The following is an 18600-nucleotide window of genomic DNA, read 5'->3' on the forward strand; positions in this document are numbered from 1 at the left end:
TGCCCACCCTGCTCCTTGAACTTGGCGGCCACCACGGATCACTACTCGCTGGTGTCATGGTCGAGGTGCCCAGTGCCACCCAGGACTCACGCCGTCTCTGGTCACAGGTCCTGCCCTGGAGCATGGCCTGCTTGGAGGCTCTCCGCAGAGCTAGGAGGGGGCGGGTTCTGCTGCCCTTCAGGGGCTGGAAGGCTCCACTTACTGGGGAGGGGGCTGTGGTCCCAGGGTCCTTTGCCCTCCACTAGGCTGTGACCTCCTCTTGGCAAGGACACATCCATCCGTGAGGAGGGAACCCTCAAACTCACACTCCAGCGAACACAGGGAGCCCAGCAGCTCTCCTGTTGGGGCACTCTCTTAGGTTGAATGACAAAGTCCAGTGGGGACCAGCGTGCGTGAGGGAGGCTTAAAGAGGCTGCCGATGGGGGAAGCTGGGAGTGGTCGGTGACTGCCGGGAGCCCAAGTCATGGTCCACGTGTGGGGCATCGGGGCTGAGCCCGCTTGGGCCTGTGGAGTGCGGTGCTGTGAGGGGGGCCTGAGCCAGCACGCCGGCACCGGAGGGGCCGCGGAGGGGCCGGAGTGCCGTGTGCTGGGCTCACCGCATCCCTGCCTGTTTTCCCAGATGTGGGGTGAGGCTTGGCGGGTCACGCGAGGTCGCGCCCGGAGTGCTGGTGGTGGGTCGGGTCCGGTTGTGGCCCCCTCCTCCGGCGCTGCCCTCCCTGTCCTCCCCAGGCCCCAGGGTGTTCTCCGCAGGTGGCCAGGGCTCAGCTGGCCGCCTCTGTGTTTCCAGTTCAGGCAGGTCTCCTGATGAGGCCACGTGCTTCCAGACGTCAGCTCCTGACCGCTCCACATCACGTCGCCCAGGGCCCCGGGCAGGCCCCTTGGCAGGGTCACAACAGCTTCCTGAGATGCAAATTTTCCGCAGGAACAAAAGCTCTTGTGGAGGCCGCCTCCTGAAACAGACCTGTCTGAGGCCCCTGCACCCCTGTGTCCTTGCCCACCTGGCAGACAGCTTTCTCTTTGTCCCAGGGCCTAGGTGACCTCAGCCACATGCGGGCATTCATGTCAAGAGTGCCCAACTTGCTCAGCCACCACAGAGACCATGGAAGCCAGGGTAGCCCTGAAAATGCCAGCCCGTGGGTAGCTGTTTAATACCACAGCCAGCTCTGCAGCAGCACGGGAGCCGCCCCTGGACAGGTGGTCAGAAGGAGACCAGCCTGTCCGGGGGCTGGCTGCGGGCCTTCCACGGGTGTTTGTCCAAGTGACCCTGCAGGCCCCCAGCCTGGCGGCCCTGAGGTCCAAACCCAGGGCTCCCTCAGCCTCCACCTTGCAGGTTGGCAGGATGGAGACTCAGGTGTCCTGCATGCGTCTCATCCAGCCGTGCGTGCTGGCCCCAGGCTGCCCGCTGGCCCTGGCCCGTGCGTGAGGCTGGTCTTGTGTCTGCAGGCATCTCCGCTCTAGTGGGTTGTTTCCGGAGGGCTGGTCCGCCCGCGTTGCTCACGTCCTCCCAGCAGGAGCCTTTGGTTGCCTCGGACCTTGCTGTGTCCTCCAGTGGTGTGGGTGTGAGTGTGGCAAGTGTGCAGGTGGCCGAGCCACTGACCCAGTGGACCTTAGACCAGGAAGTGAAGACCTGGCTTTTGCATAGAGACTCCTGTCACCAGGATGCATATGGCTTCCCGGGGTCCCCGGCGCGGCTGTTGGAATGGCTCTCATATGTGGTGGAGTCTCTCATACTTTGATTTTACATGTATTTGAAATCCACAAAAGCAGTATCACAGGGCATATCTTTTTGTGTCCAGTTATTCTGTGTGGAATATTATGTTTGTGAGACTCATCCACATTACTTTTAAATTCATTTTCATTATGATACAACATACCTAATGTAGAGTTTACTGTCTCAACCACTTTTTAAATATGTATATGTATTTTTAAATTGGAGGATAATTGCTTTACAATGAAGGTTGCAGATCTAGGGTATCAGGCACACTCACATCATTGTATAACCACCACCACATCCATCTCCCAGAACTTTCTTAGCTCCCCAGAACTTTCTTATCTCCTCAGACTGACCCTGTGTCCCCACAAAAAACTGTCTCTTCTCTCTTCCCCCAGCCTCTGGGCTCCACCGTCTACACTTGTCTCTATGGATTTGACTCCTCTAGGGACCTCTTGGACTGCAAGGAATTCCAACCAGTCCATCCGAAAGGAAATCAGTCCTGAATATTCATTGCAAGCACTGATGCTGAAGCTGAAACTCCAATACTTTGGCCACCTGATGCTCATTTGAAAAGACCCTGATGCTGGGAGAGATTAAAGGCAGGAGGAGAAGAGAATGACAGAGGATGAGATGGTTGGATATCGTTACCAACTCGATGGACATGAGTTTGGGTGAACTCTGGTGATGTTGGTGATGGACAGGGAGGCCTGGCGTGCTGCAGTCCACGGGGTTTCAGAGTCGGACACGACTGAGCGACTGAACTGAACTGAGGGACCTCTTACAGGCCCTGGTGGTTCAGACGGTAAAGAAGCCTGTGTCAGAGTTTCTCACTTTTTATGTCTGAATGATATTCCATTGTGAATATTTTATGAATAAATATTGTTACATGCAACATGGGTTCACCTGTCTGTCTGTGGCCATCTGGGTTGTTGCCACCTTTTGGTTGACGTGACCAGTGCTGCTATGAACCTGGGTGGGCAAATATCTTTTTGGGTTCCTGCTTTCCATTATTTGGGGTGTGTGCTTAGATATGTAATAGCTGGATCAATTAAAAGCTCTTGTGTTTATTTGTGAAACTGCCATACTGCGCCCCGTGGCGGCTGCACTGGTTTTCACTTCCACTGACATGAGGGTTCTAGTTTTCTCCACGTTGTCGTCAACGCTTGTTTTTATAACAGCCACCCTAATGGGTGTGAAGTGATAGCTTGATTTCAATTTCCATAATGATTATTGATCTTGACCCTTTTTTTTAAAGTACTTATTGGCCATTTGTATGTCTTCTTGGGGAAAATGTCTATTCAAGTCCTTTGCCCATTGTTAAATGTTGCTGTTGCTGTTCAGATCAGATCAGATCAGTCGCTCAGTCGTGTCTGACTCTTTGCGACCCCATGAATCGCAGCACGCCAGGCCTCCCTGTCCATCACCAACTCCCAGAGTTCACTCAGACTCACATCCATCGAGTCAGTGATGCCATCCAGCCATCTCATCCTCTGTCGTCCCCTTCTCCTGCCCCCAATCCCTCCCAGTATCAGAGTCTTTTCCAATGAGTCAACTCTTCACATGAGGTGGCCAAAGTACTGGAGTTTCAGCTTTAGCATCATTCCTTCCAAAGAACACCCAGGGCTGATCTCCTTCAGAATGGACTGGTTGGATCTCTTTGCAGTCCAAGGGACTCTCAAGAGTCTTCTCCAACACCACAGTTCAAAAGCATCAACTCTTCAGCGCTCAGCCTTCTTCACAGTCCAACTCTCACATCCATACATGACCACAGGAAAAACCATAGCCTTGACTAGACGGACCTTTGTTGGCAAAGTAATGTCTCTGCTTTTGAATATGCTGTCTAGGTTGGTCATAACTTTCCTTCCAAGGAGTAAGCGTCTTTTGCTGAGTTGGAAAAGACCTTTATGTATTCTGGATATTGGTCTCTTATCAGATACAGAATTTGCGAAAGTTGTCTCCCATTCTGTGTTTCCTTGTTAACATAGTTCAGTTTTTTTTTTTTTTCCTATCATCTGTGCTTTTGGTTTCATATTCAAGAAACCTTGGCGTGACCCGCAGTTACGAAGCTCTCCCTGCGTCTTAGCACCCAGTGTGCAGCGATGTGAACGTGCTTGATGCCACGGAGCCATCCCGTTAGAAGTGGTGGACGTGGTAAGAGGTTTACAGTTTAGCTCTTCGAATTGAGCCGTTTTGAGTTAACTTTTGTACATATGTAAGGTAAGGGTCCACCTTTATCCTTTTGCATGTGGAGATCCAGTTTTCCCAACACTGTTTGGTGAAATGACTGTTCTTTCCCTGTTGAGTGGTCTTGGCACCCTGGTCAAAACACATTTGACCATAGAAGTGAGGGTTTGATTCTGATTCCTCTGCTCTGCCGCATTGGTCTGTAATCTGTCTTTATGCAGTGCCTTTGACCATAGAAGTGAGGGTTAGATTCTGATCCCTCTGCTCTACCGCATTACTCTGTAGTCTGTCGTTGTGCAGTGCCACACTCTTTTGATGACTGTAACTTTGTAGTAGGTTTTGAAACCAGGAAGTGTGAGTCTTCCACTTTGCCCTGCTTTCCAAGGTGGTTTTGGCTATTTGGCATCCCTGGAGTTCCCATAAGAATTTTTAAACGGGCTTTTCTATTTCTTGGGATCTATATGGGTTTTATAATGGGTTTTTCTATTTCTGAAAAAAAGAAAAAGAAACTTTAGGATTTTGATAGGGGTTGCAATGAACTGTTGAAGGCTTGGGCGGTACTGACATCTTCACAATGTGAAGTCTTCCAATCCTCAAACCTAGCACGTGTTTCCATTTGTTTGCATCTTGAATTTCTTTCAGCATGGTTTTTCAGTGTTCTAGTCTTTGCCTCCTCGGTTAAGTTTATTTCTAAGTATTTCACTCTTCTTGATGCTATTGTAAATGGAATTGTCTTCACAATTTCGTTTGCAAATTTTCTTTATTGTCCGTGTACAGAAACAGAGCGGATTTTTATGTGCTGACCTTGTGTCCTGCAAGTTTGCTGAATTCTTTTCTTAGTACTCAATTCTTTTTTGGTAGGATCTTTAAGGCTTTTCTGCACATAAGATTGTGTTATCTGGGCCAACATCCGAGAGGGAGGAGCCAAGATGGCAGAGGAGTAGGACGGGGAGAACACTTTCTCCCCCAGAAATTCATCAAAAGAGCATTTAAACGTCGAGTAAATTCCACAAAACAACTTCTGAATGCCGGCAGAGGACATCAGGCACCCAGAAAAGCAATCCAACTCTTGAAAGGAGGTAGGAAAAATATAAAAAGACAAAAAAAGAGACAAAAGAGGGAGGGATGGAGTTCCGTCCCGGGAAGGGAGTCTTAAAAAGAGAGAAGTTTCCAAACACCAGGAAACCTTCTCACTGCCGAATCTGTGCCGAGCTTTGGAAGCACAGAGGGCAACATAACAGGAAGAAAAAATAAATAAACAATTAAAACTCGCAGATTGCGAGTCCTACGGTAACTCCCCAGCGGAGAAGCAGCGCAGGCGCCTGCACGCGCCATTAGCAAGCGGGGCTGGGCAGGGAGGCGCAGCGCGGGCTGCATCGCTTAGAGTAAGAATCTGGCCTGAATACCCTGAGCACTATCTGAGCGAAATAATCTGGGCTAGCAAACCAGACTGTGGGATATCTACCACGCGAAAAGCCAGCCCCAACCTAAGACACCGCCAGGCCACGCAGACGGAACAAAGAATTGAACAGAGATAGCCGGCTGCAGACCTTCCCTCTCCAGTGACAGGCAGCCAGAGCCGGAGGGGCGCAATCGCAGCCCCAGAGAGACATTATCTATAAAACTGTAAGCAGGCTTCTTTGCTAACTAAAACTTCTTGGGGGTCTGGACGGTTAACATCTGCCTGAGAAGGTGCGCCGGTTTTACACCCAGATAACCGAGTGGCGGGAGGCGATAAGTCGCAGCATTGGCGCCGCCAAACACCTCATCACTTGAGCTGCTCGGACCTGGGAAGAGCACAAAACTCAGGCCCAACTGAGTCTGAGCCTCTGAGGACTACCCAGTGCCTGAACCTGAGCGGCTTGGACCTGGGAGGTACATGCAACCCAGGGCCAGCCTCGGATTGTTCCCAGCGGAACAACCTAGAGCCCGAGCAGTGTGGGCAGGAGGCTACACGCGCGCCGTGAGCGGGCAGACCCAGTGTGGCTGAGGCACTGCGAGGCGCTTCGCCAGTGTTATTTGTTTGCAGCATCCCTCCCTCCCCTCCCCACAGCGCGACTGAACAAAGAGAAGAAATACAGCTCCACCCATCAGAACACCGACACAAGCTTCCTAACCAGGAAACCTTGACAAGCCACCTGTACAAACCCACACACAGCGAGGAAAAGCCACAATAAAGAGAACTCCACAAACTGCCAGAATACAGAAAGGACACCCCAAACTCAGCAATTTAAACAAGATGAAGAGACAGAGGAATAGCCAGCAGATAAAGGAACAGGATAAATGCCCACCAAACCAAACAAAGAGGAAGAGATAGGAATCTACCTGATAAAGAATTCGAATAATGATAGTGAAATTGATCCAAAATCTTGAAATTAAAATGGAATCACAGATAAATAGCTTGGAGACAAGGATTGAGAAGATGCAAGAAAGGTTTAACAAGGACCTAGAAGAAATAAAAAGAGTCAATATATAATGAATAATGCAATAAATGAAATTAAAAACACTCTGGAGGCAACAAATAGTAGAATAACAGAGGCAGAAGATAGGATTAGTGAATTAGAAGATAGAATGGTAGAAATAAATGAATCAGAGAGAATAAAAGAAAAAACGAATTAAAAGAAATGAGGACAATCTCAGAGACCTCCAGGACAATATTAAACGCTACAACATTCAATCATAGGGGTTCCAGAAGAAGAAGACAAAAAGAAAGACCATGAGAAAATACTTGAGGAGATAATAGTTGAAAACTTCCCTAAACTGGGGAAGGAAATAATCACCCAAGTCCAAGAAACCCAGAGAATCCCAGACAGGATAAACCCAAGGCAAAACACCCCAAGACACATATTAATCAAATTAACAAAGATCAAACACAAAGAACAAATATTAAAAGCAGCAAGGGAAAAACAACAAATAACACACAAGGGAATTCCCATAAGGATAACAGCTGATCTTTCAATAGAAACTCTTCAAGCCAGGAGGGAATGGCAAGACATACTTAAAATGATGAAAGAAAATAACCTACAGCCCAGATTATTGTACCCAGCAAGGATCTCATTCAAGTATGAAGGAGAAATCAAAAACTTTACAGACAAGCAAAAGCTGAGAGAATTCTGCACCACCAAACCAGCTCTCCAACAATTACTAAAGGATATTCTCTAGACAGGAAACACAAAAATGGTGTATAAATTCGAACCCCAAACAATAAAGTAAATGGCAACGGGATCATACTTATCAGTAATTACCTTAAACGTAAATGGATTGAATGCCCCAACCAAAAGACAAAGACTGGCTGAATGGATGCAAAAACAAGACCCTACATATGTTGTCTACAGGAGACCCACCTCAAAACAGGGACACATACAGACTGAAAGTGAAGGGCTGGAAAAAGATTTTCCATGCAAATAGGGACCAAAAGAAAGCAGGAGTCACAATACTCATACCAGATAAAATAGACTTTAAAACAAAGGCTGTGAAAAGAGACAAAGAAGGTCACTACATAATGATCAAAGGATCAATCCAAGAAGAAGATATAACAATTATAAATATATATGCACCCAACACGGAGCACCACAGTATGTAAGACAAATGCTAACAAGTATGAAAGGAGAAATTAACAATAACACAATAATAGTGGGAGACTTTAATACCCCACTTACACCTATGGATAGATCAACTAAACAGAAAATTAACAAGGAAACACAAACTTTAAACGATACAATAGACCAGTTAGACCTAATTGATATCTATAGGACATTTCATCCCAAAACAATGAATTTCACCTTTTTCTCAAGCGCACATGGAACCTTCTCCAGGATAGATCACATCCTGGGCCATAAAGCTAGCCTTGGTAAATTCAAAAAAAGAGAAATCATTCCAAGCATCTTTTCTGACCACAATGCAGTAAGATTAGATCTCAATTACAGGAGAAAAACTATTAAAAATTCCAACATATGGAGGCTGAACAACACCCTGCTGAATAACCAACAAATCACAGAAGAAATCAAAAAAGAAATCAAAATTTGCATAGAAACGAATGAAAATGAAAACACAACAACCCAAAACCTGTGGGACACAGTAAAAGCAGTCCTAAGGGGAAAGTTCATAGCAATACAGGCACACCTCAAGAAACAAGAAAAAAGTCAAATAAATAACCTAACTCTACACCTAAAGCAACTAGAAAAGGAAGAAATGAAGAACCCCAGGGTTAGTAGAAGGAAAGAAATCTTAAAAATTAGAGCAGAAATAAATGCAAAAGAAACAAAAGAGACCATAGCAAAAATCAACAAAGCCAAAAGCTGGTTCTTTGAAAGGATAAATAAAATTGACCAACCATTAGCCAGACTCATCAAGAAACAAAGGGAGAAAAATCAAATCAATAAAATTAGAAACTAAAATGGAGAGATCACAACAGACAACACAGAAATACAAAGGATCATAAGAGACTATTATCAACAATTATATGCCAATAAAATGGACAACGAGGAAGAAATGGACAAATTCTTAGAAAAGTACAACTTTCCAAAACTGGACCAGGAAGAAATAGAAAACCTTAACAGACCCATCAAAGCATGGAAATTGAAACTGTAATCAAAAATCTTCCAGCAAACAAAAGCCCAGGTCCAGGCGGCTTCACAGCTGAATTCTACCAAAAATTTAGAGAAGAGCTAACACCTATCCTGGTCAAACTCTTCCAGAAAATTGCAGAGGAAGGTAAACTTCCAAAGTCATTCTATGAGGCCACCATCACCCTAATACCAAAACCTGACAAAGATCCCACAAAAAGAAAACTACAGGCCAATATCACTGATGAACATAGATGCAAAAATCCTAAACAAAATTCTAGCAATCAGAATCCAACAACACATTAAAAGATCATACACCATGACCAAGTGGGCTTTATCCCAGGGATGCAAGGATTCTTCAATATCCGCAAATCAATCAATGTAATACACCACATTAACAAATTGAAAAACAAAAACCATATGATTATCTCAATAGATGCAGAGAAAGCCTTTGACAAAATTCAACACCCATTTATGATAAAAACTCTCCAGAAAGCAGGAATAGAAGGAACATACCTCAACATAATAAAAGCTATATATGACAAACCCACAGCAAACATTATCCTCAATGGTGAAAAATTGAAAGCATTTCCTCTAAAGTCAGGAACAAGACAAGGGTGCCCCTTTCACCATTACTATCCAACATAGTTTTGGAAGTTTTGGCCACAGCAATCAGAGCAGAAAAAGAAATAAAAGGAATCCAAATTGGAAAAGAAGTAAAACTCTCACTATTTGCAGATGACATGATCCTCTACATAGAAAACCCTAAAGACTCCACCAGAAAATTACTAGAACTAATCAATGACTATAGTAAAGTTGCAGGATATAAAATCAACACACAGAAATCCCTTGCATTCCTATACACTAATAATGAGAAAACAGAAAGAGAAATTAAGGAAACAATTCCATTCACCATTGCAACGGAAAGAATAAAATACTTAGGAATATATCTACCTAAAGATACTAAAGACCTATATATAGAAAAGTATAAAACACTGGTGAAAGAAATCAAAGAGGACACTAATAGATGGAGAAATATACCATAAAAAAAAAAAAAGATTGTGTTATCTGCAAACAGGTAATTTTATGTCTTCCTTTCCAGTGTGGGTGGCGTTCGAGGGCACACCCATGTTCCTCTTCGTCACACAGAGCTGTGGTCAGGCCATCCTCACTGCTGAGCAGCAGTCCTGTGCTGTTGCTCGGATCATCTTGCTGTCAGTGGACATTTGGGTTCCTTGTGGCCTTTGACTCTCGCCCGTAGAAGTCCTCTGGTGTTGTTCAGTCGCTCAGTCGTGTCCAGCTCTTTGCAGCCCCACAGACTGCAGCATGCCAGGCTTCCCTGTCTTTCACCATCTTCCCGAGTTTGCTCAAATTAATATCCACTGAGTCAGTGATGCCATCTAACCATCTCATCCTCTGTCACCGCCTTCTCCTCCCGCCCTCAATCTGGAAGTCCTTTAGTGACTTACAACTCCATTTATTTGTGGACCAAAACTGAATATTTAGTGTTGCATACTAAACAAACATTCAATACTAAAGGAATGACTAGGTAGTTAATTAAATATTTAAAGAGCAGAATCGCTGGATCCTGAGCAGGTGTGCTTCTATTAAAAACTACAAAAGCTTTTCCCAGAGTGGCTGTACGATTTGGTATCCCCACCGACAGCACTCCAGAATGCTCATTTTACATCCTTGCGGAGACGGGGTGAGTCAGCCCTTAATTTTAGCTGTTCCAGTGGGTGTGACATCGGAGGACACCTTGGCTTGGATTAACCTCTCTGGTGACTAGTGATGGCAAGCACCTTCTCACGGGCTTGTTGGCCATTCGTCTGCCTCCTGTTGTGAAGTGTCTGTTCCCACCTGCTGCCCGATTTCAAACTGGGCGGTTTGTTTTTCGCTGTTGGCTTTGTAGCAAGGCCTTCAGAGAGGCCTCTAGAGCCTCACTCCCGGATTCCAGCTTGCGGCCCTGGGGGACGGGCGAGAGCCGACGGCCTCCATCGCAGGGCCCTGTTCCTTGGAGAAGTGGACACTTCCTGGGTTAGAACTCTGGCTCAAGGTCTGTTTACCCCATCAGCACTTTCCAGGGACGGTTTCTCATCCTCCGTCCTCCGTCATCTCGGAGGAAAAGCGAAGCCAGAGTTTCCTGCGTGATGCTACCTTTGAGTTTCAGGGGGCCTGACAGTGGTTTGCATTGCTTGGAGTTTGTCGAGTGTCTAGAATCCAAACATTGTCCTTTATCAAGTTTGGGTTTTTGTTTCTCCGTTATTTCTTCAAAGTGTTCTGGTCATTTCTTTGGGGTGTGTGTGTGTTGGCCTGTGTCGCTCCCTTCTCTCCACGAGGCTCCAGTTCAGTGCGCATCAGGCCTTTGGATCCTGCTTATGGTTGCTGACATGCTCTTCATTTTTTGAAAAAAGATTTCTCTGGCTGTGCTGGGTCTTAGTTGCAGCATGCGGAATCTTTAGTTCTGAGTGTGTGAACTCTTTGCTGTGGCGTGGGACGTCTAGATTCCTGACCAGGGATCGAACCTAGGCCTTTCCAACTTGGCCCTCTTTCTAGCAGCCGTGTCTGCAGGGCGGTGTCTGGAGCTCAGGCGTGGCCTGGGGCGGCTGGCCTCTATTTCCTGGCCTCCTCTCCCCCAACACGGGGCTTTGCGATGCCTTCCGTGCCCTCAGGCCCACCCATTTGGGGCCCGGCCCTCCGCACCCTGCTCGTGCTCAGCCAGAGGCCCCGTCGGGCCGGCTCCGGGTCTGGACAAAGCCCACCGGAGGGTCCTTCCTCCTGCCCTCTGCCGCCCGAGGCTGAGAGAGAAGGCCGCTCCCTTCCGGAGAGGAAAGGTGTGGGGGATCGGGGATGAAAGAGCTGCATGCCTGGGTGCCTCTTGCCCGGCTGGGCGGGAGGGCTCAGCCGTCCTTCCTTCCTGTCCTCCCCCGGCCAGCCGTGTGGTCTGACCCACCGCACTCCACCAGCCCCCCGGGGCTGCCTCCGCCCTGGAGTCTGCCCACACCCGCACTGGACTGGCAGAGTCCCGACAGGAGTAACTCATGCGGCTCAGTGGGCGTGGGTCCTGGGGACCCCTGCTCACAAGTCCAGAAAGCTCAGGACATCAATGCCCCTTGCCTCTGCCGGACCCAGCCTCCAAAACTGCCACTGGCATCCTGTCCAACGCTCTGGGTGCTTGACTCTGGCCCAGCTGCCTTGGCAATGGGCACCTTCAGGTGGGGCCACGTAGGGCCGGATGGGGGGTTGTCAGGGCTACCATTGTCCTTCTCTCCTGGAAACAAAGTCTTTCACATCATAGCAGGTAAAACGAATACAGATGCTGAGAAGAGCATTCCTGTTTAAGACCCCACTGGCACTCTGGGGCAACTGGATGTCTTTTCTACCTACTGTCCTCAAGCCTCTTCATACTGTTCAAGGGGACGACAGAGGATGGGATGGTTGGATGGCATCATCGACTTGATGGACATGAGTGTGAGCAAGCTCCGGGAGATGGTGATGGACAGAAAGCCTGGCGTGCTGCAGTCCATGGGGTTGCAAAGACTCAGACACGACTGAGCGACTGAACTGAACCATCGTCAAGCAACTTAGTTTTTAAAAAATTGCAGTATAGTGTATTTATAGTGTTTCAGGTGGACAGCAATGTGATTCAGTTATATATATTTTTTTCAGTTTTTTTCATTATAGGTTTTTATAAGGTATTGAATATAGTTTCCTCTGCTATACAGTAGGTCCTGGTTATTATCTGTCTTATATATGCAGCCAATATAAGTCAGTCGTGTCTGACTCTTTATGACCCCATGCCCACCAGACTCTTCTGTCCATGGGATTCTCCAAGCAAGAATGCTGGAGTGGGTTGTCATGCCCTCCTCCAGGGGATCTTCCCAACCCAGGGATCGAACCCATGTCTCTTATATATAGTTGTTGGAGGAGGAAATGGCGACCCAATCCAGTGTTCTTGCTCAGAATTCCCCATGGACAGAGGAGCCTGGCGGACTACAGACCGTGGAGTCTGTAGAATTGGACACGACTTAGCCACTGAACAGCAACATGTATAGTTGTGTGTATATTTTAATCCCAAACTGCTAAATTATGTACCCCACTTTCCCCTTCGGTAACCACAAGTTTGTTTTCTATGTCTGTGAGTCTATTTCTCTTTGGTAAATAAGTTCATTTATTTTTTTAGATTCCACAAGAGACACCACATGATATTTATCTTTTTCTTACTTCACTTAGTATGATCATCTCTAGCTCCATCCATCTTGCTGCAAATGGCATTTGTCATTCTTTTTAATGGCTAAATAAGTGTTCCCTTGTATGTGTGTGCGTCTTATTTATCCCCGCAGGGGGACATTTAGGTCGCCTCTGTGCATTGGCTGCTGTAAAGAGTGAGGCGGTGAACGCTGGGATACGTGTATTTTTCAAGTTAGAGTTTCCTCCGGATATTCACCCCTGTGCTCTGACTGTGGACTGTGGGCTCCAACTTCGATGCCCGCTGCACCTGTTTCCTTCCACCTGGGAGTCTCTGGGTTTACATTGGGCAGTGGGCAGCCCCAGTCCCACACAGAGCTCCAGAGCCTGGCTCAGACAGCCAGCAGCTTGGGGACACCCTGCTCTGGGCTCAGCTCCCCTCTGAGCCTCCTTCTGGAGCAGATGCTGCTTCCCTGTGGTCCAGAGTCATGAGCCCCCACCCAAGCGTCCCTCTGGGCTGCCCCAGTTCTCCCCAGACACCAGCTTTCCACACCAGCAGGCCCCAGCCACGTGGGCAGCTTCCTACGTGTCCCTTGCCATGGCCCAGCAGGCTGGAGTGGGGTTCCAGATAGGGAGCTGGGGGCCGGGCCCATGAGAGTGTGCTCTTCCCCAGGCTCCAGGCCATCCAGATGGAGTCTCCTTGTCCTGCATTTGGCTCCTTAGGAAGGGACTCAAAGCTCTCCATCCCCGCCGCCTGGGGCCCTGTTCCCAGGGCAGCTGACTCAGCAACTGAACAGACAGTGGTCCTGGGCGGGGTGGGTTTCCTGGTCCTCCACGCAGCCCTGGCCCCCATCCGCAAGGTTTCCAGGGCAGCAGGCTGTGCGCCCCTGCAGGGGGAGGGATGGGACCAACTCCTCCTCACCCTGGGGTGGTGCCCCCTGACCCGCCTTGCAGCTCCCCCTTGAGCTGCACTGCAGGCAGGTAGGGGTTTGGCAAGCACACGGGGGTGGTCTGGTCCCTATTCAGAGGGCAGGCTGGGGAGGCAGAGGGAACCCTGGGGTGGGGGCAGGGGCCCTGGGAGGTGGTGGGGCTGGGCCCCGGTGAGGCCAGGGCTGGTGGGAAGCGCCCCAGGCCCTGGGGATGGGGAGGAGCCTAGTAACATTTTCTGGGAAGGAAGGACCAACGCTCTCTCTTTTTAACCTTTTATTTTGCAGCACTGGGGATTCACAGGCAGGTGTGCAGAGAGCTCCCAGTCCCCCTCATCCCCTCACCTGATGCTGATCTCCTGCAGGGCCATGGGGCAGCACGCTGCCCCCACCCCTGCTGGGGTGGGTACCACCCATCCTTGCAGATTCTCTGTCCTTCCTGCCTGGCAGCCGTGTCCGCCACTGCCCAGAGCCTCCGGCCCCGTGAGAGCCCTGCCCTCCTCCAGGGCCCCCCCGCTGCTGCCCCCTGAGATGGCTGCGGTTTTGTCCCTGGAAACCGAGCCCTGGAGGTTGGCTGCTTTCACTCGACCTGACTCCCTGGAGGCCTGTCGTCTGCGTGGTCTCTGGTGTGAGGCTCGACCACACTTTGTTCGGCTGCTGGCCCACGGGGAGCCCCGGGCTGTCACAGCTGGGGGACGCTGGGCAGAGCTGCCCAGAGGTCGTGGTGTGGGCATGATCTCATGTCTCTCGGGTGGATGCCCAGTGGACAGTCAACTTTTAACCCACGAAGCAACTGTGGGCTGCTCAGGACCTCCCAGTGAACTCACCAAGAGGTGGGGTGAGGGCAGGGGTCGCTGGTATCAGAGGAAGGGAGTAGAGAGGCGCATGGGCTGGTTGACGACCTTGGGGACCCCTCCCCCCAAACCTCGCAGACCCTCATCAGAGGGGCCTGCAGGCCCCTGCTTCTCAGAAGAGACGCTCTGGCGGGCCAGTCCCTGCAGGAGGACAGGGTGAGCTTACAGGGGCCAGGCCGGTTCCTGCGAGGGGAGGTCAGCTGGAGGAGGAGCCTTTGTGTGGTGGACAGTCCCCCCAACCCCAACAAGACGTCTGCCCTCAGATCTCAGTGTCCAGAACCTGGGAATGGGATCTTGTTTAGGGAAAGCTCTCTGCAGAAGGGATAAGGGTGAGGATCTTGAGATGAGGTTGTCCTGGAGAAGGCCGGTGGTCCTCGCTCCAACAACGTGTCCTCAAAAGAGACGGAAGGAGAGAGACACGGACCCAGAGGAGGAGCAGTGCGACCAGGAGCTGAGACTGCGTGATGTGGCCACGGGCCCGGGGAGCTGGGAGACGCAGGAGGGGCCTTGGAGCCTCCAGAGGGAGCTCAGCCTTGCTCACGCCTGGATTTCAGACTCTGGGCTCAGAACTGCAAGAAGATGAGCTGCTGCTCTTTGGGGCCCGGTTTGCGGTCCAGCGTTACAGCCACCCCAGACCCGGAGGCAGGCATGTTTGCCCAGCCCCCACCACCCCAGGAGGCTCCCCGTTTTGGGGGCAGGATGAACCTCGCATGCAGGGTGAGGGATGGGCTTGGAGAGGGGCCCCCACAGTCCCTCCGGCTTCTTCTGCCACCCGGCCAGCCCCCAGCTGAGCTCACGCACCAGAAGGCCTGGATGGGCGCCTCTACCTCGTGTAACAGGGATCTGGGAAGACAGTCAGGTTCTCAGACAGGGACTGCCTGAGGTCCCTGCCCCCCCAGGCCCTGGGCTCCGTCCCCACCCCCATCCCCTTGAGTGCCTCGCTGGCCCAGGCTGCTGGCGTGGAAGGCAGTGACGCCTACCATGGTTGCTGAAGGGGATAATCTTTTCTGGGCCAAGTCCGTGTGATCTGCAGGCTTTGTGGAATCTGTCCAGGAAGCTGGATTTCAGCTCTGGGAACCGTCCTGTGGACACAACAGTTTGGGGCCGGGTGTGGGGAGGGGAGGTGAGGGGAAGGAGTGGCAGGTGTGGGGCACCTGGACGAGGTGGGCACCCGCCACATCATGCCACGGGCTGCGGGCACCTCAGGGCGTGGCCAGACCCGCACCTCCCCGGGGATGGGGCCGCGGGAAGCAAGGAGGGGCCCCGGGACACGGTACCGTAAAGTGCCAGCACTTGCGTGGCCGTCCCATTCCTGAAGTTCCGCATGTGCAAGATGACGTAACGCTGGTAGTCGGCCTCCAGGATCCGCAGGCTGTTCTCCCCCAGGTCTGCACAGAAGCTCTGCTCAGAGCCTGCAGCCCCTGGGGCCCGCGCCACAGACTCTCGAGGGTGCAGGGGCCGGCGGGGCCCCTGGTGCTCCAGAGCTCCCCATGCACACGCCCCCACTTGCCCTCCTGCCGCCCTTTACAGGCCAGGCCCACCCTCCTCGCTTTGGGGTCGGCTGTCAGGGAGTCCCATAAACCCCTAAATCGGGGCTCACCGGGAGTGGGGCTGTCAGACAAGGGTCCACTTACAGTTGATGGTATATTCCCCGCTCTTGCCTGTTTTTCCACAGACCACGGCCACGTCCGTGCACTCTGCATGCAACCTGGAGCCCAGGGGTGATGCTCACAGCGCAGCCCCACCCGACCACGTGTGACCAGCGCCCCCCACTCCTCCCCACACCTTCACCACGTCCCCTGAACCCCTGCCCCAGCCTTAGCACTCTGCTGCCCCCTACCTGGTGCCCCCTGCCCCACATACAGCGCCCCCTCACCCCCAGCTTGGTCAGACGCCAATCCACATGGGTGGGGCCAGGGGTGAGACTGCAGGGGGGCAGGGTGGATGGGGGCCTCCGTGCTCCCCAATTCCGGAGGATGGGGACAACACTCACATGAAGTGGAAACTGAGCTTGAGACCACCGTCCTCCACAACCTGAATGCCCTCTATGAAGATCCTCAGGTCTCCATCTTCCTCTATCCGCTTCCTGTTGTCTGCAGCCATGGAGATGGAGTACCAGGTCCCAGAGACCTGGAGGGCAGAGGTCGCGGTGGGTGCGGGCATCCTCACGTCTTGGTGCCTGCTCCCTCCCGGGGCCAGGTCCTGGGCATGCAGCTCCCACCTAGCATCCAGACCCCCGGGGAGGGCCCGGACCGCAGCCCAACCTTGGAAATATCATAGTTCCTCTGCACGATGCGCCGGGGGTTGAAATCCTGGGCGCAGACCAGGCCCAGCCCCAGACTCAGCAGGAGCAGCGCCATGCCCTCCAGTGGGTGGGCGCCTGGCCTGCCTGCTGCCCGCTGCCTTTATTCCCCTCCCTGTGCCTTGGTTTCCGGCCCCAGCTCTTCTGCATCCTCTGCACAGGCCTCCGCTTACTGGGAACTTGGCCAAAAGCCGCCACGGCCGCCCCCGTCCTACGCAGGCAACGACTGGCTCTGGCTGCTGCCCAGATGGGGGCCTGGCTGGGTCTGAAGTCGCAAAGGGAAGTGGGGACAGGCTGGTGTCTTGGCCCGAAGCCACGCCGGCCACAGAGGCGGGTGGCACCAGGGCCTATCCGAGCCTTCAGATGCGAGCGGCAGAGGATGGCGCCCCTTCCAGCCCAGCCTGCCTGGGTGCTCTGATTTCAGAGCACTGAGGGGTCCTGGCAGCCACGCGTGCAGGTCAGGGTCCTAAGCTTCGATGGACAGCTCCTCATTCCCCTGGTGCATCCTGGGCACAAGGTGGGCTGGTGGTCAGGGTGCAGGCTGAGCTGGACCAACTGGGGCATCAGATGCTAAGTCCTATTTTAGAGAACAGACACAGTTTATGTGTTGATAGAATATTTTTTTATTGGGCACCTACTGTGTCCAGGCTCTAGGGTTAGAGTGAAGCACCCAGTCTCAGGAGGTGCCTCTGGTCCACGAGCCAGATTCCTGGAGGCTGGGCCGGGAGGCACTTTTTCACAGAAGTGCTCTCTGCACACCGACAGCCCCCGGGATCTGATTGGACGGTCACAGACTCTGTCATGGAGGACGGCTGTGACCACAACACAGCTCTGACATGCCTTCCGGGGTCAAGGCGTCTGTGACCCCACGGGACAAGTTGAGGGGTCAGTGCTTTGGCGCTGGGGCCCTGTGACTCTGTCTAGGGTGACGCCTGCTTGAAGGGCCCTCCAGGGCTGCTGGAAGGGGCTGGATTCTTGAGCCCGGGAGAGGAGTGTCTACGGCCTGTCCCCACCACCCTCGCCCCCGTGCCTGCCAGGGTCACCTTCCCATCGAGACGCAGCCATGGATGTTAGGCTCCAGGAACGATGACAGACATGGACACACAAGTACATACATGCAAACATGCACGTGTCAAAGCGTACCCATGCACACTCACATGTGTGCACACGGCCCCATCCCACACCCCAGATGCTTTAACGCATCTGACAGATCTTGTAACTTGAAGGTGTTATTTCTATAATCAGAAAGATGTACTTAAAAAATGTGCTGAAAAGCAGAAGGAGGGGTTTGCTCTCCTCGGGGAGTCCACGGCCTGGAGATGACGGAGGAGAGGGCCACCCTTCTCTGTCACAACCGTGCACAAACTACTTAAAACTCCTCTGTAAGGTCAGTCTCTAGGAAGCAGGGAGGGATGACAGAGGAAGTGAGATGCAAGAGAGAATTTAAAAGAAGAAACTCTCCTGATGGTCCCATGGTCAGAACCTGCCTTGCCAGGCAGGGGACGTGGGTTTGATCCCTGGCTGGGGAACTAAGATCCCACCTGCCCTGGAGCAGCTAAGCTTGTGCACTGCAGCTACTGAGCCCGTATGACAGACACAGCTAAGGAGTCCGCGCACCGCAGAGAAAGATTCCACGTGAGCAACGAAGATCTAGCGTGCCACAAGTAAGACACGATGCAACTAAATAAATAAATATTAAAAAAAAATACTCTTTAGTTTTTCAAACAGGACAAAGTCCTGTCGTCTGGCAACCATGAGGAGCCCCGGGCGGCGTCATTGTGACCCGGACTTTCTGGGGCTTACATCATCAAAGGGGGTGCTGACATCACCACCCACAGAAGGCTCAATGCCACACGAGCCCACCTCG

At 51.5% G+C, this 18600-nt stretch overlaps 1 protein-coding gene across 1 annotated transcript; it reads right to left on the reverse strand.

The window, feature by feature from the left end:
- Positions 1-14437: 14437 nt before the first annotated feature.
- Positions 14438-16791, reverse strand: LCN9 (lipocalin 9). The gene is made up of 7 exons (XM_005888533.2): positions 16696-16791; positions 16425-16561; positions 16066-16139; positions 15709-15819; positions 15412-15513; positions 14856-14917; positions 14438-14572 (listed from the first exon to the last, which is right to left on the reverse strand). Exons 1-7 carry the CDS (start codon positions 16789-16791, stop codon positions 14438-14440), a joined length of 717 nt encoding a protein of 238 aa, XP_005888595.2.
- Positions 16792-18600: the final 1809 nt, after the last annotated feature.

This window comes from Bos mutus, chromosome 11 (assembly GCF_027580195.1).
Source record: "Bos mutus isolate GX-2022 chromosome 11, NWIPB_WYAK_1.1, whole genome shotgun sequence".
Lineage (NCBI taxonomy): Eukaryota > Metazoa > Chordata > Mammalia > Artiodactyla > Bovidae > Bos > Bos mutus.

Coding starts and splice junctions, on each gene's coding strand:
- LCN9 (XM_005888533.2), bottom strand. CDS start 16,791: ATGGCGCTGCTCCTGCTGAGTCTGGGGCTGGGCCTGGTCTGCGCCCAG. Junction 15,514..15,708: donor GCAAGTGCTGGCACTTTACG/GTACCGTGTCCC, acceptor TTGTGTCCACAG/GACGGTTCCCAGAGCTGAAA. Junction 14,918..15,411: donor TATCCCCTTCAGCAACCATG/GTAGGCGTCACT, acceptor TGCGTCTCCCAG/CTCCCCGGGCCCGTGGCCAC.